Consider the following 25,747-nt stretch of genomic DNA (forward strand, 5'->3'; position numbering starts at 1 on the left):
ACAAAGCTGACAAATCAGGATTGTGTCCAATAGCTCAGGAGACTGCCTTGGCAGCACCAATGCTCTGTCCAGAATATGGTCCCAATGGATGGATGGATTGTAATGCAAACATTACAATGGCAATACATGGTTGAAGTACTAACCGGAACACCCTGGGCCATAAGTAAGTTGGGGTTCATAATGGTGACTAGCTGGTGCAGGAGGTCTGGCTGGGACTCAAACAGTTCTGGTGCCAACTTCTTCATAACTGCCTCGAGTTGCTCAGCAGCAAACGCTGGTACACCATACCAAGTCTTTGGCTCACCCCTAGACAATCAGCACAATGTATAAGGGACAACAAAAAAGTTTGCCAATTTTTATTTTATTTTTTCTTAACAAAAGATCCAGTCAGATACAAGCGAGCAATCCAATTATGAAGTCAAATGTGTTGAGGAAATATCAGTTAGACCTACCAGTGGAGGAAGTTGATAGAATAGCTCCAGTGATCTTCAATGTGCCAGCAGAAAGAAGAGAAGCACATGCCTACATAAAGCCAGGGAACTTTCATGCCCGAGATGTCTCCATCAATGTGGCCAAGGACAGATTGAGTCAGCACTGGCATGTTGTTCAAGTTCCAATCACTACTCGCATACTCCTGGAAGACCACAGAAAAGCTGAAGTGCTTCTACAAGATGCATTATACAAACAATGTGCCTAACTATCAGTATCCATGCAGTATCAGTATATCAGTATCTAACCCTAACAAAATCACCAAACCCCATACATCTCCAAAAATATTTAAAATTGTCTCTATAATGATTGTTCTATTACAGAAACCCAACTTTACACATCAAAACTGCTTAAAAAAAGACATCCAATGCAGATTACTTTTTTATGATGCAAAAATTGCTGCTGTTGGCATTTGTAAAACTCTCTCCCAATGTCATAAAAATTACAGCAATCAATGTTACCAACAACTGACCTTCTCCTCCAGGGTGAGCTTGCCATTGAGCACTGGAAAACCACTACCAAACTCTTTCGCCTGCACATCGGCACCATACTCAACACTGACATCTTCTTCGATAGAGCTTGCCAGCCTCCAGAATTCTTTCTCCACAAGCTTTGTCGGAACCATCTGCAATGAGGGTGCAAGAGCAAACAAAAGTTAATTAGACTGGGTACCCTAATAAATAACAATATCCCCCTTCCGCCATACGGCGGGGGATAAAAACCCACCAGATTCTGGCGTAATGGTTTGAGCATCCACTCCCGAGTCTGGGAGGTCGATGGTTCGAACCCTGACCGGGTCAAACCAAAGACTAAAAATGATACATGCCGCTCTCTTGCATGACGCTCAGCATTTGAAAGGACAGAGCATGGACAGTCAACCATAAGTTAGCATTAATAGCACAGGGTTTGATGGGCCTCATGGCCTCCTGCATCAAAGTTCCTTGTAAGGTAGCATATATTGCAAGTATATTAAATTTGATTTAACAAGTTACAAAAACAAAGGGTTTGACAAAAAAATGGGCAAAGAATAGTCAACTTAAATACTTGACTTAATTTATTCACTTCTTGAGTGGATGTTATCAATTATTAAAATGCCCACTTATGCTTATACACCTGAAATATACAACTTACAAAAATAAATGATAATGTCGGAGGCCTGAGAGCTTACAAAGAGAGAAAAAAATAGAAACAGATATCATGCAGAAGGACATATTGTTGTGGTGCCGGGTTCGGTGGCGAGGACGACCGTGAGAGGAAGCAGTCGGGCCGTCTCCTACCGAACATCGGAATTGAAAGGTCATCACCCCGGATAAGTCCGGAGTCGACAGGTCGCTTAAAGGACCGTGGTCGCCAATATTTCGACAGCGCGAGGAAGGGTCCACTTGTCTATTCCAATTTACCAAAGTACTCACGCCATCTAACTACCGGGGAAGCCACATCCTCGGCCGGCTTTGTCCGAACCAAGTCGCTGTTACCGACTCGGATCTGGCGTAACCGAGCGGGAGTTACCAAAGCCACACTGGTCCAAATAACTTACGGCACAAACGGCCTCACTATTTCTTAAGCCCGCACCGTGCTGGGTCAATGGTAGAAACGACAGGAAACGAGCTGGAACATTTAACAGGGGTTTATTTATAATAGGGAGGGAGACACAGAGCACACTTAATCACAAATATGCAGGAAAATGTACAATGAGCAATCAACACTGATACAATTTCTACTTGTAGGACGGTGCCACCACAGACACAGACACAGACACAGACACAGACACAGACACAGACACACAGACACATACACCAAAAGAAAATGGACCCGGATTATCTTTATTTCGACCCTCGCAGCCAAGGGGCTAGACAGGCTGGAGGTCAGAGTTCTACTGGTAGGTACTTGGCCACATTCGCACGGCTTGCCGACCTGCCCTTGTGGAGCTCGGGATTCTTGTGGAAGGGCTTGGGAAGATCGGATGCTCCAAGCACCACAGTGAGACTCGAACCCACAAGGACAACCTCGCACCAAGTGCCAAGGAACCAAAACGAAGCGGCAGACGCCAGCCATCACCAAGACGGAAGATGGCCAGCAGACCAGACGAGACGACACAGACGGATCGCACCGACAATTATTCAACCCCTCCTGCGAGGTGAGAGGGATCCGTCCTGAGGTAACTCTGCCTCCCATTGGACGGGTGGCGTGTCGGTGGCCCGCCCTCCGAAGAGGCTTTTCTGGCCTTCTGGCTTCCCATTGGCTGGAGCACCTCGGCTTTGTGTGGACGACGGAGCCTCGATCTGAGGCGATGGAGGCTCCACCCACGCTTTCAGCCAAAAACACGTGGATAATGAAATCGGTGCACGAAGGTTTGGTTGGGTGGTGGAACGAAGCAGGATGTTGTTGTTGGGGAATATATAAAAAAAACTAACCACAAAATAACTCGCAGTGCACACATGAAATTCCCGTTAGACACAGGGGATGGATTCTAACGGTACACATATACTTAACGAAATAACTAAACTTTGGGATTGCTGACTGTCTGTGTGCAAGAGGCTTCCAAATCAGTAACATTATCATCAGGTGCTAAAGGGTTGGAATTTGCCTACTGGAGGTAGAAAAAGAAAATCAGAAAACAAACAAAATGGTTGTAAATAGGTGTATAAGCCACGGCCATGTATGAACCACACCCGTTTTTCACCCTCAAAAAAAAAAATAATAATAATAATAACTTTTCTGGTGTATTAACCGCACCCATGTTTTTTTCACCCTCAAAAGAAACGAATTAATTGATCGTTTTATTTTCTTATCTAGATTTAAATACATTTGTACACTAACTTTGTGTGGAACAAAGTGACGGAAGTATCAACATGCTTTCTCCCATGTCTGCTTAATTTTGTCTAACAATCTTATTCTCATTTTCAAGAAGTTGAAGAGAGAGGAGAGGATACCAAGAAGTTTTTATTTTTCTTTCTTATTTTTTTTAATATTATGAAGAGGATTTTTTTGTTCCCAGAAAAATGAAGAAAAGGGATTCATACCGGTATCATACATATTTCTTGTGGATTTGTGGCCCTGCAAATGGCCGTTTGGGTTTGATGAAGCTTTTCAGCTAAACCCAAGGAAATCCTCATCAATGCTTTCCTCATCGAAGACGGCATGTAAATCCTTGTCCGAATCAGGGTAAAGCAAGTCGCCGTCGCTGTCACTGTCATTTGCAGCCTCCTCCTCCCAAATGTCATCGTCCTCTGTGCCATCCATGTTGTTGGAGATGCAGCATTTCAGAAATGCTCGCTTGATGATGTCCGACGGTATTTCCTCACATCTTGATGATCCAGTAGGTCGACTTTTCTCACCCTTTCTGGAAAAGTCGACCACTCACAGTCGGGCTAGCAGCGATGTAGCCCGTCCTTGAACGGCTTGTTGATGGACACATTAAGCGGCTGCAGGAGCGATGTCATCCCACCTGGGATGATAACGAGATTGGTATTGGTCTGATGAAGCAGCGTTTTGGTGTCCTCGGTCTTGTGACAAATGAAAGCAACCAGGCCTAGCATGCTCCGTCGCCAGGAAAGATGCCATCCGGCCGACTTCTCCAGTCCAGACCGTGCACACCCAGTCCTGGACCAGTCACTCATCTATCCACCAATTCTGCTGCTCACAAACAATGATGCTGGCTGGAAACTTGTCTTTGGGTATTGTCTTCCTCTTCAACACGACAAATGTGGGAAGCTTGCCACTGTCTGCGGTGCAGGTGAAGTCGACGGTGAATCGGTTCTTCTCGTGACCAGTAGTGTTGATCGTCACATTGCGCGCAAGCTTATTTGAGGTGGGTGCTCCATTATTACCTCCGCCAAAGAAGGTGAAGGAGGTTATGTTTTCACCACTTTATGTCTGTTTGATTGTGTAAAGGATATCTCAAAATGTTGTGGACGGATCTGGGTGAAATTTTTGTGGACAAGTTCAGTGTGTAACAAGGACGAACTGATTTGATTTTGGTGAAGCTCCAGATCCGGACCCGACTACTAGAATTATTTAAGTGATTCTTCACCGTTGAGAGATTGGGCCGAAAACGGTATACAGCATGATATCTCAAAAAGTTGTGGACGGACTTGGATGAAGCTTGGTGGACACGTTGGGTGTGTGACAAGGAAGAATTGATTCAATTTTGGTAATGATCCGGATCCGGATGTGATTTTTTTTAATGATTCATCACCATTGAGGAACATGGAGAAACTGATATATAGCAGGACATCTCAACAAGTCGTCGACAAATCTGGATGCAATTTTGTGGACACCTACGGTGTGCGACAAGGATGAATTGATTCGATTTTGTTGAAGATCCGGATCCAGATCCGACGACTCAAATTTTTAAAGTGATTCTTCACCATTGAGAGAGATGGCTAAAAATGATATATAGCACGATATCTCACAAAGCTGTGGACGGATTCGGACGAAACTTGGTGCACAGGTTGGGTGTGTCGCAAGTAAGAATTGCTTCGATTTTGGTGAAGATCAGAATCTGGATGTGGAAATGAGAACCATTTAAAAGAAAAAAAAGAAAGAAAAATATACAGTGCTGATAGAAAGTCTACACCTTTCAAAATTTTCACCTTTTGTTGCCTTCTCGCTTGAAATTGAATTTCATTTAATCACACATTTTTCATCTGATTTACACATAGCAACCCACAACTTCCAAGTGAAAAACAAATTTCAGAAAATTAATTTAAAATACAAAATGAGAATATCTTGGTTGGATGAGTGTCTAACCTCCCCCCTCCCCCAACCGAAGTTAATACTTGGTTGAAGCACCTTTGACAGCAATTACAGATGTGAGTGTTGGGATGTCTCCAACAACTTTGCACACCTTGATTGAGCAATATTTGCTCATTATTCTGCACAAAACTGTTCAAGTACAGTGAAGTTGTGTTGAGAGTGTTGATTGAGAGCAATCTTCAAGTCATGCCACAGATTTTCCATTGGATTTAGGTCAGGGCTCTGACTGGGCCACTCAAGGACATTTATCATGTTGTTCCTAAGGCCGAAGTCACATTTGCTCTACGGCGAGGATACGGCGGCCGTACGCCCTCTGAATTGACAGAAACGTGTGGCGGCCGCAGAGTTTCTGAGGTGGCCTCAGAGTGGCCCTACGCCGTAGGGCTATATTTTACAGGCCGTAGGGTCGGTGTGGAATTATAGCGCGGAGTTATAACTTTTTTCATTTCTGCGTTCGCCGTAGCAATTCGACAAGCCGAAACAAAAGAACTGGTAAAAAAAAAAACCACTCGTTGCCGTCCGTCTAGCCGCACGTTCGCCTTAGGGCCCCCCTGCGGTCCCCCTGCGGTCGCCTTGCGGGCACCTTGCGTCTACCTTGAAAATACTATGGCCGCCGCAGGAACGCCCTAAGGTCACCATGCGACATCAAATCAAAGACCGTACGGCACCCCCACGTTTTCGGTCTCCACAATTTATAAATACGCCGTGCGGCTCCCCAAAAAATAAAAACATATGTGACTGCTACATTGTGTGACCGTGGAAATACTGCGGCCGCCGTATAATTGCTAGTGGCCGTCGATTTTGGAGACCCCACGGCCGCCGTGCCGAATGTGACTTAGGCCTCAGTCACTGCAGTGTAGCTTTGGCTGCGTGCTTTGGGTCATGGTCATGCTGAAAGGTGAACTTCCGTCCCAATTTCAGCTTCTTGCAGAGGGCAGCAAGTTTTCCTCCAGGATTTTTTTCTGTATTTTGCTCCATCCATTTTCCCTTCTATCCTGCCAAGTGCCCCAGTCCCTGCTGATGAGAAACATCCCCATAACATGATGCTGCCACCATGCTTCACAGTAGGGATGGTGTTGGACGGGTGATGTGCTGTGTTGGGTTTGTGCCAAATGTAACGTTTTGCATTTAGGTCAAAAAATTCCATCTTGGTTTTGTCAGACCACAAAACTTTTTACCACATGAATTCAGAATCTCCAGAGCGTTTCTTACATTCCTCAAATGGGACTCAATGTGGGCTTTTTTGAGCAATGGCTTCCTTCTTGCCACCCTACCGTACAGGCCAGACTTGTGGAGTGCTTGAGATATTGTTGTCAGATGCACACAGTGACAAGTCTTTGCCATAAAGGCCTGTAGGTTTTTCAAAGTTGCCATTGGCCTCTTTGATCAGTCTCCTCCTTGCTTGGTCATCCCGTTTCGAGGGACACCTGATCTAGGCAGGGACTTGGTGGTACCATACACCTTCCACTTCTGAATGATTGTCTTGACTGTGGCTCCAAGGGATATCCAAGGCCGATGAAATATTATTATACCATCCCCCGATCTGTGCCTTTCCACAACTTTATCCCGGCTGTCTTTTGAAATCTCCTTGGTGCTAATGGTTGTCTTTGCTGTGAAATGTATTACCCAGCAAATGAAACCTTCAGGAAGAGCTGATTATATTCTGAAATAATCAGAATCACAACAATTTAACACAGGTGGAGGCCAATTAACGTGGTGAGTGATTTTGAAGGTGATTGGTTACACCTGAGCTAATTTAAAATTGTTTTTATGAGGGCAGTGGACACTTATCCAACCAAGATATTCTGGTGTTGTATTTTCAGTAAATTTTCTGAAATTTGTTTCTCACTTGGAAGTTGTGGGTTAACAATATGTAAATAAAGGTGGAAGAAGTTTGATTTAATGAAATTTAATTCTTGGTGATAGGACAACAAAAAGTGAAAATTTTGAAAGGGTGTGTAGACTTTCTATAGGCACTGTAATATGTGAAGTGGCAACGTTAGGAATGCATCCCCACGTTGTTCATTAATTCTTATGAAAACTCTAATGGCACTCTTTGACGTTGTTACGATATTTGTTGCACTTTTCAGGAATGCATCCCCGACAAACTATGGTATTACTGCATTACAATAATGCAAATAATCCTGTAACCACAAAGAGGGACATAAATAAACTGGAGGGGGCACTTGGTAGAGCGCATAACTCTGCCACGTAATGCCTGATCCACAAGAACATATATGACCCAATACATTTTTCAAATATCATGCTATATATCGTTTTTGGCCCAAACTCTAAATCGTGAAGAACCACTTGAAAAATTAACTAATTCCCATATCCGGATTCGGATTCAGACCTTCCCCAAAATTGAATCAGTTAGTCCTTGGCAACCACCCAACATGTCAACCAAGTTTCGTCCAAATCCGTCCATAACTTTTTGAGATATCGTGCTTTCTATCATTTTTGGCCCCATCTCTCAATGGTGAAGAATCATTTTTAGCTCGCCTGTTCGAAGAACAGAGAGCTATAGCGATACCCCCAGCATGAGCATCAGCGTGAGCATGAGCGTGAAAATGTTAAAATTTTTGGTGCAAGTTATTTTTTCCTTTCTAATGTTTTTATCTACCACACTATTTTTTAGATGCCCGATATATATCGAGGCGTATAATGTGATACCGGTCGTCCGTCCGTCCGTTCCTGTCCTCACTCTAACTCCCAAAGTTTTCAACTTTCACGTTTCATATTTGGTACATAGGTACAGACTGTGGAGACGGTGTGTCGCGACATACGTTCGTCATCTAAAGTGGTTGCCATGGCAACCAGGATGCTGTTTTCCATCTGTTCCTGTCCGCACTCTAACTCCGAAAGTTTTCAACTTTCACGTTTAATATTTGGTACATAGGTACAGACTGTGGAGATGGTGTGTTGCGACATACGTTCGTTATCTAAAGTGGTTGCCATGGCAACAAGGATGCCGTTTTCCATCCATTCCTGCCCACACTCTAACTCCCAAAGTTTTCAACTTTCATATTTGGTATATAGGTACAGACTGTGGAGACGGTGTGTCGTGACATACGTTCGTCATCTAAAGTGGTCGCCATGGCAGCCAGGATGCTGTTTTCCATTCAGACCTTCCCTGTCCGCACTCTAACTCCCAAAGTTTTCAACTTTCACGTTTCATATCTGGTATATAGGTACAGACTGTGGATATATATGTGGTATATAGGTACATGTTGCGACATATGTTAGTCATCTAAAGTGGTTGCTGTTTTCCACGTAGTAGCACAATTCTGTATATACCTTCTTGTTCGGGCATATATTGTGCTCACTTGCGCTCTTGTTACTGATTACAATATACAAATACATATATTGCTTTAAAATTATTTGGATCAGACTTCACTGCAATGCTTTATAAAAAAATATTAATTATTAGACGAGTCTTTTAAAAACGATAAATGTATAAACAGGTGAGCATTGGGTGGCTTTGACACCAACTCCGGTTCAAAATTCTAGTAGCCGGATTCGGATCCGGATCTTCACCAAAATCTAATCAATTCGTCCTTGTCACATACCCAACCTGTCCACAAAATTTCATCCAAATCCATCCACAACTTTTTGAGAGAACGTGCCCACAAACAAAGACAGAAAGGGGTGAAAACATCACCTTCCTTCACCTTCAATGGCAGAGGTAATAAATACATTGGCCAGACATAAGGAGGAATGCTCACAGGTGAATGGAAAGGACAGATGAGAGAAAGGTAGGCAAAAACATTTGATTTAAGAAGGCTAAAATGAATCAAGTTATGAAAGGCACGACTAGTAAATTGAACCTAGTAATACATCAAAGTGAGGCATCAAAAGCAAAATACCACCAATCTATTTGTAGTCCATGATCTTGTTCCTTTTAGTCCATAACTTTTACAACAGAGCTAATTTATGAAAAGCAGCATTTCAGCCCTGCTTTTCCAAAGTCTCCATAGAAAACACAAATAAATCTTTTACAACACAAGCACAAAATGATTTGCTGCAATTTTCTTTATATTTCACCAATGCTGTCAGAACATGGCAGCGGCTCAGCACACGTTTTTCTTTTGCACAAGGATTCGTTTTTTGTCTTTTGCAGCTCATTTAATGATAATTAAATTACAATTAACTCCAGTTTTAACGAAACACAAATGCTTGATATGTTTTTTTTTTTGTTTTTTTTAATTAACAGAATTGATAAAACACGATGAGAAGCAAAATCACTAACTGCATTCCACTCATTCAAACCTGCAAAAAAAATGATAATCCTTTTTGAGGAACCCATACCTTTCCTTCCTGACAAATGGCAAAGGGTGCTTACGTGAACAGGCATGTTGAAGTAGCTTGTTTTGAAGGTGTCTGCCATTTCCCCGAAACTCTGCAGTGTGTACACTTTCTTTGCTTGCTCAAAGCCGAATGCCTCCTGTGGCTTCTTGCATTCCTGTCAAAATGCACATACACAGGCATCAAAACGTAAGCAGCATGCATATTGATCAGATATATGAATTGTTGCAGAACGCAACATTCAACTTCCATTTGCAGCCAGGGATTAGCTCATCAAGGCAAACATTTTGCAAAGCTGCCCGAATATTATAAACTAAAGCAAATGCATATCATGACCAATCTAAAGCCTCTTAAAAACATGCTTCAAAGGGAAATCAAGTATTGGAACAATTAAGCAAGAGCTAAAATTATATATATATATATATATATATATATATATACATATATATAAAAGGCTCAAATACCTCAGCCACACACTTGGGACAGCGCCAATCTCCTTTAGGTACGTCTTGGAGGGGAGGGATAAGGCAAAAGGTGTGGTAGCTCTCATCGCAACCATCACAGAGGAGCAGCTTTGCCTCTTCATCGCCACGTCCGCACATGAGACACTCGTACAGGTCAATCTGCAGGACATCCTGTGATCAACTCAGTGTGATTTGTTGAGCTTTACCTTCTCACGATTTAAACGACTCACTCGTGCAAACTTGCATTTGATGGAGCTGTACTGGGTCAAATGCATGCAATCTCCTTTCTTCGAAAACGATGCATTTTGAAGCAAATAAGACTCGTTTTTATGAAAGAAATTAGAGTACACTTTCTGCTGAAGCAAATGATTTCAACCGATTATTCTGGCATCGACAAGTTGGTCGATACAGTACAAATCTACCTAAAGAAGGCTTTTGGTTCTGACTTCGGTCAGTCGATTGCACTACTGAAGTATGGCTAAGCCAGCAATGCAGTGCTTCTGTAAATTATAACCAGAATTTGGACTTTGCTTCGGCTGCTTAGTGGTGTGAAGACAGAAACTTTTGAGATATCGTGCTACATAATCGCTTTTGGCCGCCTCTCAATGGTGAAGAATCACTTAAAAATGATCGTATCCAGATCCGGATATTCACCAAAATCTAATCAATTTGTCCATGTCACACACCCAACCTGTCCAGGAAGTTTCGTCCAAATCCATCCAGAACTTTTTGAAAAGTCTTCCTCACAGATAAACAGGTAAACAGACGGGGTGAAAACATAACCTCCGTCTACCTTCAATGGCAGAAGTAATGACCTCTGCCTTGGGATTTTTGACAAGAAAATTAAGACTGTTTCTGTTCATCTCAGCATTTATTCCAGGATAGAGAAATCATGGGCCATCGAGTGGCAACATCCTGCAACTTCACAATGCTGCCACTGGATCACAACCTTGTCTTGTATTTTTCACATCAACTTTGGGAAATTAAAATTTCTGAAGATTAATGATAATATACTGGTAAGAGTAGCTGGAAGGCTCAATTAATCAAAATAACAAATATCAAGATTCATGCAGTGTAAATTTAATGGAGGAAAAAAAAAAGGGAAAGGTGTAGGGAGATCAAAAGGAAGATAGGAAGAAGTAAACTGCATCCGCCGAGGAAGACAGGAAGAAGAAAACTGCAACTGCTGTCACCGACTGGGCATCCTCCATCATGCAAAGCCCTGATTGGGCACACCTGAACTCTTATCCACCCCACCTATAAGACCTTCATCTGCAGCTTGATGGAGTACTGCTCCACCCACTGGCTGGCAACCCTGCCTCACACCTTGCTGAGCTTGACGTCATGGAAACAAAGCTGAGCTTAAACACCATTGGAATTTTTTTTATATACATTATATTTTAATACAATGTCAAAGCTCATATAAGAGCTAACACACAGAACGTATAACGAGGGGAGCAGGAGACGAAAGCACAAAACGGTGGGGAACAAAGACAATAGGAGATCTGTGGAAGGGAGAGGGATGGGTGGCGTACATAGGATAAACAAGATGGACACTACAGGGTGGCTTCCAGACGACCCTTTTGGAAAGACATAGTGAGAGTGTGAGATTTGTCAGGCTTGAAAAACATGTTCCACGTGTTGGACCAGTTTGTGATTTTATCCAGATCTGCAGAGAGCGAAGAAGCTGCTGCTTGCCGGTCTGAGGGATGACAGATGGTATGGCAGAGGGTGGTGTCATCAGCAAAGAGATAAAGAGGATTTTCCAGAGTTGGCGAGATCATTGATGAAAACGAGAAAAAGCACAGGGTCCAGAACGCTGCCTTGAGGAACTCCAGCCTGGACAGGAAGAGGGGATGAGAGAATGCCATTAGGACCACACGTTGACTGACAGGAGAGGAGGTCTGCGAGCCATGAGTGGAGATTGCTTTGGATATCATGGGAAGAGAGTTTGGTGAGCAGGGCGGGGTGCCAAACCATATTGAAAGCACATGTGATTAAGCTGAGTCTATGGGCGTTTCTCTTTCACATAGCAGACAGGTCAGTGATATGTCTTCTACTCCCTCCTTTCTGGTCTTTTCACCCTCTGCTCTTTCTGTGCTTTGACACCCCCTCCCTCTCATCCTCCTCCAGGTTTCTACAAGGTGCATGCAATCTTCCAGCAACCTCCTTCTTGTGAAATTCCTAAAATGCAGAATCAATGCTCACCTCCACTCATTCATTCAATCCCCTTTTTTCCCCACCTCTGGAACCGACTGCCACACTTTCTTCAATATCATTATTCCCACCATCTCAGATCACCCCCCCCCTAATCCAAAACAATCATCTTTACTATCCCCATTAACTCTCCCCAAGCCCACCCACCTCTTTCCAAATTTCCAGTTTTTCCTTCCTGAAAGTTTGCTTTTGTATCCATCTTGTCCACCCTGTGTGTCCTCCCCTTCCCCACATCCCTTATTTCTCCAAGTCTCTGTCGATTTTCTCCCTCAAGTATGCTATTGGTTTGTCCCCCCTCCCCTCTCTCTCTTTCTGCTGTTCCTTTTGTTGTTACATCCTGATCCATGCAAGGTTCTCACTCCTCGACGAGCCTCAAATTCGTATACAAAAAAAAGTTAAAGGATGATAGAAATGCTGTAATAGCAAAAACATTTCTTTCAGACAAAGGTTAAAAAAAGAAGTTTGGTTACAATAATATCAACAAAGGTGGTCTGCAGGTTAATAGCAAACTGCAGCTTCACTTGCAAAATGCAGTAAGAAAAACAATGAAGATTCGAGGATGAAAATTGGAAAAACTTACAAACTGTGCAGACAGAGCTCCTTTCCTTTGTCTCATCTCCATTTTGCTGTCACGATCAGCTTTAGTGGTGACACGTTGATCAAGGCTGGTACGAAACCCCTCTACAGACTCATTCTTCATGGTCCGGTACCTCATGGGAGCATCTTCATTCCAGCACAAGAAGGATTGCAAATGAAAAGCAACACCAAAACTTTCTTCTTTTTAAAAAACAAAACAAGAAAGCTCTGTTTAGAAATGAAAATTATTTGGGGGAAAAATATACAATGCCTTCAGAAAGTATTCACACCACTCGACTTTGACGCATTTTGTTGTGTTACAGATTGAATTTAAAATGGATTACATTCAAAAAAATTGTCACCAATCTACACAAAATATCCTATAATCACAAAGTGAAAACATGTTTTTGGGAATTTTTACAAATCACTCAAAAATGAAAAGCTGAAATGTCTTGCATCAAGAAGTATTCAACCCACTGATTCAATGCTTTGTAGAAGTGCCTTTGGCAGCGATTACAGCTTTGAATCTTCTTGAATACGTCTATAAGATTTGCACATCTGGATTTGGGGATTTTCTCCCATTCTTCCTTGCAGATTTGCTCAAGCTCTGTCAAGTTGGATAGGGAACATTGGTAAACAGCAATCTTCAAGTCTTTCCACAGATTTCCAATGGGATTCAAGTCTGGGCTTTGGCTGGACCACTCAAGGACTTTCACGTTCTTGTTCTGAAGCCATTCCAGTGTTGCTTTGGCTGCATGTTTGGGGCCCTGCTGGAACGCAAATCTTCACTGCAATCTAAAGTCTTTTGCACTCTGAAGCAGGTTCTCCTCAAGGATTGGCTCGTACTTGGCTCCATTCATTGTTCCCACTATCCTCACAAGTCTCCCCAGTCCCTGCTGCTGAAAAGCATCCACATTGGATGATGCTGCCACCAGCATGTTTCACAGTAGGGGTTGTGTTAAATGGGTGAATAGCTGTACTTGGTTTCCGCCAGATGAAGTGAGTGGCTTGTGCCCCGCCATCCAGAGCGAGCAGTTCGTGCCCTGCAATAGCATCCAGATTATTTTCATTGTAAATATTGGTTCGCGGGCGCCAGCAGTGACCACTATTTTCGTTGTGTCTGTGTGACTGTCTGTCTGTTTGTGACTCTCTCCAGAGCATAGCTCCGTGACGTTTGATGCGATCTTGATGAAACTTGGACACAAGCTAGATATCATGGTCTAGTTGTGTCTTTTTGTATGAGAGGCGTACCACACCCCTTGTGGGCGGAGCCACGCCCACTTGAACTTTTTATTTATTTTTATTTTTTTCTCGCAATTTCATTTCCTAGAAACTGTGCTTAATGTCCATAAGTACAGCATATAAAAAAAATCCGATTTGATTTGGTCAATTTTGACGGAAGAGATAGATTTTTACGGTAGGGCTTCCTCAAAAGCTTCCACTAACTCAATTGTACCTATCGTGGCATTGTTCAATAATGCCCGCGAACCATCGTCGCCTCCCGGCTAGTTTTATTAATTTTCATTAAACCCCGATATTTATTTAAGTTGCTCGTGTTGTCTTTGTCGTGGGCTCGAGAATAAACCCCTGTGCTGTGCTTCCATCTGCTACGTGCCTTTGCTGCTTTCCCGCCTCGCGCGTACCATAATCTCCAAGGATCAGGTGTTTGCCTTCAAAGGAGAAAACCGTTCGGTTATTCGTTCAGGTCGAGGTTAAACCCCCTGGACACAAAAGTATTATAGCAGATCATTCGTTGAAAACAAAAACTTTTATGTATGGTTCTCAAATTACATTAAAACGAGTGACAGTTTTCAATAATCACTGGGTCAACATTTAATGTATTTTTCAGCGTAAAAGTCGACACATTTTTCCAGGAAATCTGGACCTCAACTTATACTCAGAATCAACTAATCAACTAATAATCTAAAGTTTAAAACAATGGATTCCAAAAATGAGAAAAATTTGCAAAGTGTGATATTTTCTGAGATAAAATGTAAAATTGTTAATTTAAAGCATACTCCAGAAATCATTGCCCAGAATGTTTGCGATTGGGTGAGCAATTCAGCGTTAATCCGCTCACTGACGCATGCAAAAATTATCCAATCAATAACAAGCACACACTTACGTTTTATCAGTCACTTTCAATCCCAATCATACGTATCCATCCTTACTAAATCATCTCAAAATGCCTATCGTAAAGTCAAACAAGTCATACATGACAGCCTATAACTTGGAAGTTGCAAGTTTGTTGAGGGAAAATGGCTGCGACAAAATGTAATGGTGCTATGAGTCAGTGCTGATAATGATCCTGCAGCTTGTTTTAAATATCGTACCTCGATATAACAACAAAAATGTTGTAAAACTATTTACATTCCGAACTTATCTGAGTCATCCCACAAAGTAGTTCAAATAATATTCATGACCCTGGAAGTACCATAGCTGGTGATGCGTTGTGACAGTATCAGGGAGGAATTAACAACTCTATTCTTCTGAATGACAGTTTTGCTAACGACCACAGTCGATCCAGAATCATCTTATCATGGGTGAAACTGCAGAACTTTTGAAAAAACATGAAAGTAACGAGCAAAATTACAATTGGGGTCCAGGGGGATGCTACCCCAAAAAAATTTGAAAACATGACGTCAAAATATGCATTTTGGGGGAATGATATTTCGGGAAGAATTATTTTTTATTTCACCGAACATCCATTGCTGGGAAGATTATTTTCGGTTTCCTGGTACAGCATTTTGTTGCCATAAAATAAATGAATACTGAATAGCACATACCTTTGCAGGACTTTTCATGCAAGTGTTTTATAAAGGGGGGGGGATGTCATGCATCATGCAGTGGAGCAGTTTAGCTCAATCACCTTGATCATGGTGCAAAACCAGAGCCATTCGCTACCCCTTTAAACTCGCATGCCATGTCATGGAGTGGTTCACCCTCGCTCCAGTGTAAACCAGAGTATTCACTACCCCCTTATGTTTCTGAACATTTCTTTACTTGGCAGATAATGGACTCCTGAGCACCATGTCTGTCCAAAAGGCCTCACCTGGTACCCTCTGTTGTGTGCTCGTGACCATTTTGATCAGATTATATTTCCTGTATTAAATGGGTCTTTGTTACATCGGATCGTGAGCGTACTTTATTTATTTCTTTCTTTGCTCGTTTTCATGTCAGTCTTCTTTTGTCTTGGGATTCTCCATTTTCGTCGTCCCATGCCTTCCTATAATAAACTACCACCACCTCCAGCAGGGGGTCAGTAAACACACACCATGCCACATGTGATGTGTGCAAGGGAAAGTTGCAAGACTTGACAAACAAATTATATTTAAAATATTGATTTTAATTGAATTTGTAACTGTTTGCTGCACTTTTCTCAACCCCAGTCCTCCCTCCGATGAAACAGTTGAGAGCCTGATGGATTTATTTAATATAATGGTGGTGCAATACAGACGTGATGGGCCAAAAATGGACTCCTCCGTCAAACCTCCTTGTTAAGATTTATTGGCCTCATCGATCTGGTCACAACACAAATCATCACGACCAACAGACATTATCAAGTTTTCTAGCAGAATTGAGTCTTTACTTCATGCATTTGTAAAGAAGGCACTTCGGTATTTTCCGTGAAGTTCATAAGCAGGAACGGCGATGGGATAATCCAACAATGGATGCTATTTCCGTATTTAATGACAGACAGACGTTCTCCTGCCTGGTGGACATCAGATCACAATAACCTTCAAGCTTTTGTACCCAGCTAACTTCGACAAAAATACCTCATAATAAGAAACTACCATGGAAGAAATTCACATAATCATGGTCATGATTTGTTAGCATTGCACCCAATCTGAATGAAATGGTTAACAAACGAATCAGTATATCAGAATAGCACCTCAATTCCCTATAATCGTGGCATGCTTTTCTGATGACGAACATACGGAAACCTCCATATGGGTCGTCACAAAATACGGATTTCCGTAAAACACGGGAGTTTCACCGGATGTCTTGTACTCCAAATCGACTGATCCATGAATGAAGGAAAGAAAAATTGGGAAATTAACCAATTTGACTTAAACTCCACATAGACTTGTACGCTGAAAAACATAGGAGATCATATTAATATTTTGCCTTAATTTAACACCAAGGTATCATAATTTTGCTGGCACAGACGATGTCAGTTACCCATTTTGTTTGTTTACAAAAACTAGGCTTGTCAAAGAGCGAAGTGACAATAGGGCAGAAGGTTGGTGTACTACTGATATTGGGTCAGTGGGGCACCAAGTGGGCACCAAGCAGACACAAAGACAGAAACAAACAGGAAAAGAGGGAGAGGAGGGGAAGAAGACAAGGACTGTGATAGAGGCTTAATTTGGGTCAATAAGATCAGGTGTAGAGATGGAGGATAGCACATATTGTTGGTGTATTGGCATCTTGAAGACGGAGGAAAGAGTGAGATTGAACATCCTCGACAAGGCAGTTCTACAAATGGAATAAAAGTGAAACACAAAAGTGGAAATGGGTGGTATAGATTGGATGGCGAAAATTCAACCAGATGGCAGTTAGTGGAAAAATGCATGCATCATGGAGGTGGTGGGGAGGGTAGTAGAGCTGTGAGAGTATATGGAGCAAGAACGGAGGAGAGGTGTTAAACGAATAATAGAAAGGCCACCAACCTTTTTGATGGAGATGAAAGAGCAACAGGCCTTGTGCTAGGGCATCATTGCAGATGATACAAATAATGTTGAGAGCTTAAATTCACAGAATGCAGGAGAGACAGATGTGAAATGGAAGTGCGATCCTATATGGGAGAGCATTACTCCAAATGAGCTACAGACAAAGGCCCTGAAGACTTTGCATTGTGATTTTTCAAGAAATTATTTAGAACCACAGAATGATTTGGATCAGGTTTTGGAGGCCGCCTTGTCATGGCTGCTGGTAAAGCCTACAATTTTTCAACAAACTGACCCTTTTCCAGTGGCTGTCTGTGGAAACAGAGGTGGATTCAATTAACAATCATTCTGGAGCAACAGTGTGAGACAGATTTGCCAGAGTTGAAAGTAATGTTCAATATGTCTTACCAGCATCTACAGTGGTGAGAAAGTTTGAGAACCCTTTAGAATTTTCTGTATTTCTGCATAAATGACCTAAAATGTGATCAGATCTTCATGCAAGTCCTAAAAATAGGACCACTGGACCTGTAGCTTATCTGGGCCCTGGCTTAATACTGTAACCCAAATTTGGTAGCATTCTGACTGGTGGGTCTGGAGAAGAAGATTTTTGAAGGAATTTACGCAATTTTCCCAAAAATTGATGAAGTCGGCCATTTTGACACAATTCCGGTCAGGAGATGAATACGACCTCCATAATTTAACATCCCTTCCCTGGCCTATAGTTGTAACCCAAATTTGGTAACATTCTGACTGGTGGATCTGAAGATTCTTTTTGAAGAAATTTCCTGAGTCAGCCATTTTAACCTACTTGAAGTCATTTGAACGGAACAAGCTTTGTAGTTCCTGTTACCAGTGACAAGAGGAACGTTGCTGCCAAATTTCAGCTGGATAGGCCCCGTAGATTGGCCGTAAAGTTCGAAAAAGGAGACAGACGGAGCACGATGACAATACCTTACCTGGAATGTAAATTCCAGATAAGCTAATAAGAGATAAAGAGAATACGATAAAACAAATAGCACAAAAAAGAAAAATAGGACTACTGGACCTGGAGCTTATCTGGGTCCTGGCCAAATGATGGAACCCAAATTTGGCAGCATTCTGACTGGTAGGATGGAGAGGAAGGATTTTGAAGGAATTTACATGATTTTCCCAAACATTTACCAAGTCTGCCATTTTGACACTTCCGGTCACATGATCAGCATGGCCTCTGCAATTTAACATTAGGATGCTCTCCTAATGCTGTCACCCAAATTTGGTGACATTCTGACTGGTGTGTCTGGCGAAGAAGACTTTTGAAGGAATTTATGTGATTTTCCCAAAAATTGACTAAGTTGGCCATTTTGACACACTTCCGGTCATGTGATCCACACTACTTCCTCTCTCCCTCCCTCCAATCCCTCCTCTCTCCGTCCCTCCTGTCCTTCCCTTCCACTTCCTCACTCTCCCCTCTCTCTTTTTTTTCTCTCCCCCACCCCCCACCTCCATATATATATATATATATATATATATATATATATATATATATATATATATATATATATATATATATATATATATCTTTTCTCTCCCCCCCCCAACCCCTTAGTAATCCCATCGCGAATCGCCGGGTGGTATTTGCTAGTTTTGAATATTGATACAGGACAATATTAAGAATAGTGTTTGAGAGAATATATTTTGTAAATATTGATTCCCGACATTATTGAGAATAGTGATTGAGATATAATGTTCCAATATGACAAACATGAAATTCATCCATCTATAATGCAGTCTCCAAGGTATGGCCAGTACTTTTCCATTGAATTTAATGTTTGCTGTAGATGTCACATATATGGAACTGACACATTGTCAGTATTAATAATGAATAATTAATTGTTATATTGATTAATATAATACAAGTTAATGATTATACAGCTATTGAGCAATGATTGCATTTATTAAATGGTGAAAAAGTTGGGCTCATGACCAAAACCTGACTATGTTCACTTTTTCCATCCAGTCATAGGTGATATAAAGACTGTGAATGTTCATTCGAAGACTGGGAATTTGGTTATGGAAACATACCTTAAATTGGGGGGGGGGGGGGGGGGGGTTTGATTGTGTGATCGAGTAAGATTTCGGTGATTAAGTTCAAAGCTTTTTTAATCTTACTGAGTTCTATCAGTGATGACTGATTCTACCAATTCCATCCTGTCACGGTCATTATTCACCACCCCTACACAATAAGCATGGAGTGATCGGTGCAAATTCATGGATGCTCGGGTATCTCCCTCTCTACTTTATGTTTTAGAGTGATTTCATTCTGACAGAACATGGGCTGGGTCCTGGAAACACTCGTATGAACTTTCAGTTTCCATCCCGTCACGCTGTCAGGGGTTTTGGATCCAGGCCTACATACATGCATATGCAGCAAAACAATTGATAACATACAATAATTCTCAATTTCTGATGTTTGAGTTTTCTGTGGTTTCCCTTCAAATTCTGGAAAATAAAAAAATAATTAATAATAAATAAAACAAGCCGGTAGGCAGACATGGGTAGTCAACTACCCAATAGAACCTGATGCGATGGGCCCGTTCGATGGGAAATGACCTGAGGATTAAGCACAACCAAATTCATGATTCTAGCTTCAAGGGTTAATGCTGCAGATTTCTTTTCGTTAAAATACCCTCACATTTAGAGGTTTTTCGGCCATTGCTAGGCAACGGAGGGGTCCATAGCAACGGTTCTCTCACACATAACTAGGACATACCATTAACCTACCATACCAGTTTCATGTATATCTGACTCATAGTCTCTGAGATATAACGAACTTCGTTTTTTTATTGTTTTCGACCAGGGTTCATTCAAAGTCTATCTTCTCCGACACTTTTCATAGGAACCGGGTGTAATTTTTGGACAAAGAGGTTGATTATAGTGTGCATAAAAGCCTGGAAGCCGATTTTTGAAAAAATTAATTTTTTATGATTTTTCAAAAATTTCAAAGTCCCTTTGCTAGGCAATGGGTGGTTGCTTCGCAACGAAACTCAAACGCGCACACTCCCAGCCCATATGGCAACTGTTCGCTGGTTTATGCTGTGGAGCCTCGCGTTGCAGACACACACACACACACACACACACACACACACACACAGATAGACACAGACGGAAAACCCGACAATAAGGGTAGAAAAAAAAAAATCGGAAAAAAAAGATTTTTTTTTTTCGACTTTATCGACTACCCAACAGCAAATGCTCTATTTTAGAGGAAACATAAGGAGGAAAGTTTTCCGACATTCACAAAACAAATTGTCGGTCAAAAGCTTAACTAAAGGTAAAAAAACAACTACAAACCGCTCACCTCTAGTTTCCTTATCTCTCCTGGTGAGAAGTCCAAGACCTTTCATCTTGGGACCTGCACCAAATATTTGCAGTTTTCGAAGCTCCGAGTTCTTGTTCACATCAGCATCAAAGGGTTCGGGCTATAAAATATCAAAAACACAAAATGCTTTACTTCAGTCCCCATTACCTTCAAGACAGTTGCACCATGGACCTGCTTATACCATCAAGAACATTTCTGACTGAGAAATCACTGTATGCAAAGGGGCCATCTTAAGTCCACATATCTACCTCATATGATAACATTCACTGGTGTTGCATATGAAAAGCAGGTAAAAACAAGAAGTATTTTCTACAGAAGTGCAGGGGCAAATCCCAATAAAATGTGATTGTTAAATAAATAAACAGCCCCTCCGTATGAATATTGTGAGCTCAGAATAATGTAACGTTTGTAAAGCAGAAACATCAGCTACAACTGGGCAGCAGAGAGCTGAGAATGCAAACTTCAATTACTAGTACGTGCCCGTACGTGAGTGCCCATATGTGCGCGGCCGTACGTGCAAAAAAAAAAAAAGAAAAAAAAAAAAGAATTGTGACATCATAGCACTGTGTCCTGTCATTGGTTTGGCAAATAAATGGGAATAACTTGGGAACCACTTGTCCGATTAATATCAAACCTTAAAAAGGCGCATCCACAGGGCCCTAGCAATATACCTGGCAAGTTTCAATTAGATCGGACCAGTGGTTGTCGAGAAACAGCGGTAGCAGACAGACAGACAGACAGACAGACACACAGAGATTGCTGGAATTATAGATAGATGTACAAAATTGCCAGCGGAAACCTTCGTTCGATAATGATCAATAGACAAAGAAAGTCAATGTTCATACTTCCGAGTTTAGCCTTTTTGCACGGCGGCCACAGCTAACAGGTGACGGATAAACTGATTGCCGCAGTGGAATGCCATGGGGCTTGTATTCGCAATCCTTCTCACCAAGAACATCAGGTGGCTTGCTGATTCCCTAGGAAGCACAAAAAAGGCACATGGGTGACACTGAGGAACTGATGGGCAAAACACAACGATGAGATCAATTCAAGACATTTGGATATCTTGATTTAAGAAATTAAAAAAAAAAACAGCAGCAATATATCTCATCCTTAAAACAATGTAATTCTCAACATTCTAATGGTATTCTTCTGCTTTTCCTCACCACAATTTAACCCATGCCATGCCACACTAAAGCCCATTGTGCATGGCAGAAAATAAACAACAGAAACGAGCATGGCACGGCAGGGTTCACTAGCAGTGTGAAAAGTCCATGCTTGGAATTTCATGCAGAATTACAAAGCAAGCAGAAAAATATTCCTTCCTCAACAAAAACTGTTTGTTCTTAAATCTCAATAAAGCAACAAGTATTTCATGGATATTTGTTCACAATTGTCGGTTTCAACATGGTATTAACCGAAAGCACAGAAATTGGACTTTACGTGCATTTCAGAAATAAGAGCACACTCAATGTAATGTAATCAGAAGAAAAGTATATTCAATTCCTGTGGAAGCCTCACGAGTATGGAGCGATGGTTCAAGGCAATTGCAGATGTAAAAAGTTACATATTGGGCAGTTTGGTCACAACACGATGTTTAACCTCGTGATCTGATTGCAGTGCTACTCCAGAGTCCTACTTTGTATGAAAATAAAAATAAAAACGTTAAGATTATGAAATACAATTTAATCATTATTTTTAAGTTTGACCTCTGCCAAAATGTGGAGAAAAAGATTATTATGTACAACTGATTGAAATGCACATTAGGCATTTGATATGGAGTGGGTTTTGCTGGCAGCCATCATCAAAACATACCAAAATTATCTGCAAGTAAGCTTGTGGTTAAAAATAATAACAATAATAAAACTGATGCAGCACTGGGTTATGGGACAGGGTCAACTCAGCAATCTACATACCTCACGTGTACCCAATTCTGGTGCGGACAGCATGGAGGACGTTTTCGGCTTGGACAGTTGCACTATGGTCTGGTTCAGAATCAAAGCACAAGGAGCATTTTAAAATTAAAGGAAAATAAATAAATCCAAAACGCAGCACTGGTGAATTCACCAGAAGTGAAGCTCTACATTGTGAGTCTCCATTAAAAAAAATGCATCAAAAACAAACAATTTTCTTTTTTTTTTAAAGATGCATAGATTACATCCACCACACAAAATAAAGTGTTGGGAAGGGGAAAGCATTTTGAAGTGTTATCAAATGCATTGGGTCTTAAAAGCTGGAGAAAGCAAATACATGAATTTGTGGCTAAACATCCAGGGGGTATGCATTTGGATAAAGATGGAAGCACAACATTCTTTCTTTTGAATCAATAAAGCTGAAACTGCAAACAACAATTCCGAGTCTTCGAAAAGCTGCACAGCACAAGGCAAGTAAAATCCCAAATGGGACAGATTACTCACTGAGAGGCTGACCCCAGACTGGAATAGGTCGTAGGGGTAAAGAACACGCTCATAATGCGACCGCAGCAAAGTGCCCACTGCTCTTCCTGAACCATAGCCCATGCGTGCTGCCACTCGTGACCAATGGCGCTCCTTGCACACCACCTCAAATCCACCCTCTTCAGCCACCAACTGCATGCAATGAGAGTGGAAAAGAGCTGATGCAGGAAAGTCACAAGGCTGTAGATAGACAGTATCCAGTTCGACCACTTAATCATGACACTAAACAAAGTCTGTTTAATAAGGGCTGTATGAAGCCCACTTTGCACTATGCTCGAATATAAACAATGACTACTCGGTATGAAATGAAGACAATCACTCACTTGGCAAATGCAATGTGCAATGTGCAATTTACAATGTGGAATTAATTACGAGTGAGTTGATTAAAGTGGAATACCAGCCACTTGGTTCGTCTCAATTTCAAAACTCAACAGGGTGCTTGCTTAACAGTTCACGATATGCTTTCTGTAGTTTCCTCATTATATATTGTCTTCATTCTTTCTATTCACACTGCTCTGGAGCAAAGGCCAAAACCACAGCTCTTCACTTACTTATTTTGGGCTGGAATTTGTGCTTCTTCCAAAGTAATTCCAGCTTCCATTAGATACTTCACCACCGTTTGCTTCCCTCTACTTCTTAATCTGCCCACTGGCCTTCTTCTGTTCATCATGCTTTGGTATATTCTTCCACTCATCTTTCCTTTTTCATTCTTTGAACATGTCCAAATCATTTCCATCTACATTTATGCATTATTGAACTCACTGGAATTTGTTCAAGTCTATTTCTGATAACATTAATTTCTTATAAACTCAACCCATTTTATGTTCAGCAAGTTTCTCAACAACGCATTTCAGAGAAATCAAGTTTATTTTTTTTCCCTCTGCCGTTTTTGTAAGGATTCATTTGGAAGATCATTTCTCAAAATTGGTACAAGTTGAAACATCATAGTATTTACAAATGTCACATGACATGTACATGCCGTTTACAAACACTACACAAATAAATGGGGTGCTTTGCACAACATCAGAAGCAACACAGCAGAACAAACAAACAAAGTTTACTGTCATTCTCACAAAATGCTCATCATAATGTACCGCATGGAATGTGAAAATGTGGCACATACTTCTACATTTTAAAAGACTAAAAAAGAAAATTAAACTATCACACACCATTAACGAATGACACACACGATGTGTATATATATATATATATATATATATATATATATATATATATATATATATATATATATATATATATATATATATATATATCTATATATATATAGTTATGGTTTCTCACCACTCCGGCGTGCGAGCGACCGCTTTTAACTAATCGCAGCCGCGCGCCCACCGGACGTGGCAAACCAAGTCGCAGCTTTCAGATCAATGCCGAAATCCAGCTACGGGTGTGTTTTTAATCACACCGTAAATCAGCCAACTGTTCTGTCCACGCGCGACAGGGTCCGATCGCCGAATTGTCGATTTACCTAAGTATGCGCGTAGACAGAAATGTCGGGGATTTACACCTCGACGGGACCTGTACGGATACGAGCCGTTGTACGCAGCTTGCACCGTTTGTGATTTGCCGAGTGGTTGTATATCGCCAAGCCCCGCCGGATCCGATTACTTTATCGGCTATTTAAAAGCCAGCTAATATTCCGCACGTAATAATGGCAGTCAATGACAGGAAAGGACACAACAAACAGGTGAACATTTAAACAAGGACATTTATTTACACACGTATGCAGTCACGGTAATGAATGCAATGGGGGTAAGGGACAGGACACGAGCAAACAAAGACCTAGAGCCGTTTGTCTATTATTTCTGTACATGCACTGAACAGTTCTACTTATGGACATGGCGCCACAACTTTCATACAAAAAAAAAATCCCAGGAAAGGAAAGGGCAGACTGGACCCGTAGGCCTTTAGGTTCGTGGAACTGTGAAGACCGCAAGAGCTCCATGAGACCGTGCTGGTTACCTGCCACCCTCGTGGTGACTCGCTCCGGCTTTCTCCACCTTCCCGCAGTTCTGCACGGCCCTGCAGGCTTTGCAGCGCTCCAGGCTTCGCTGCGCTCCGACTGCCCTCCACTGGACTCGAACCTTGTGGTGTTCTCCCGACTGCACCGCAACTCCAAAAGAGACTGCAGCTCGACTCCACTCCCAGACCTCAGACGAACGCCACGGCGCACTCAGACAGACTCAACTCGACCCACTGCTTGGCGAACCCAGACCGACTCCAGGCAAGAAGAACTCTCTCGCTGTGCGTTCCAGCGCGCCTTTTTATGGGGTCCGTAGGAGATGAGTTTGACCCCCCACCTTCAACCTTTCACCCCCCGCTGGCTCCACCCCTTTTGGTATTTTGATCCGATTTTGTGGCGAATCCAGAGAAAGCGAACGTTGTAGAAATCATCAGCCATGGAAAGCGGACGTTGTAGAAATCATCAACTCC

The 25,747-nt window shown here is 41.8% G+C and overlaps 1 protein-coding gene across 5 annotated transcripts in view; it reads right to left on the reverse strand.

Annotated features, from left to right (window-relative positions):
• The window catches only part of LOC147032549 (lysine-specific demethylase 5C-like), a 107,630-nt gene extending 84,180 nt beyond the window's left edge, over nucleotides 1-23,450 (reverse strand). For 2 of the 5 annotated variants that reach the window (XM_085870290.1, XM_085870289.1), the window contains exons 1-10: nucleotides 23,255-23,450; nucleotides 22,754-22,822; nucleotides 21,683-21,814; nucleotides 20,817-20,937; nucleotides 12,814-12,956; nucleotides 10,017-10,175; nucleotides 9,590-9,709; nucleotides 962-1,114; nucleotides 453-634; nucleotides 144-306 (exon numbers count right to left, since the gene is read on the reverse strand). In XM_085870290.1, the coding sequence (XP_085726416.1) occupies nucleotides 144-306; nucleotides 453-634; nucleotides 962-1,114; nucleotides 9,590-9,709; nucleotides 10,017-10,175; nucleotides 12,814-12,956; nucleotides 20,817-20,937; nucleotides 21,683-21,814; nucleotides 22,754-22,822; nucleotides 23,255-23,431 (1,419 nt within the window). In that variant the 5' untranslated portion in view covers nucleotides 23,432-23,450. Of the gene's footprint in view, nucleotides 1-143; nucleotides 307-452; nucleotides 635-961; nucleotides 1,115-9,589; nucleotides 9,710-10,016; nucleotides 10,188-12,813; nucleotides 12,957-20,816; nucleotides 20,938-21,682; nucleotides 21,815-22,753; nucleotides 22,823-23,254 lie in introns of all 5 variants that reach the window. The other 3 variants (XM_085870288.1, XM_085870286.1, XM_085870291.1) reach the window with 2 other exon arrangements.
• Between the last annotated feature and the right edge of the window lie 2,297 nt (nucleotides 23,451-25,747).

This window comes from Eptatretus burgeri, chromosome 2 (genome assembly GCF_056783735.1).
Source record: "Eptatretus burgeri isolate ZD-2024b chromosome 2, Ebu_testis_v1, whole genome shotgun sequence".
In the NCBI taxonomy this organism is placed as follows: Eukaryota; Metazoa; Chordata; class Myxini; order Myxiniformes; family Myxinidae; genus Eptatretus; species Eptatretus burgeri.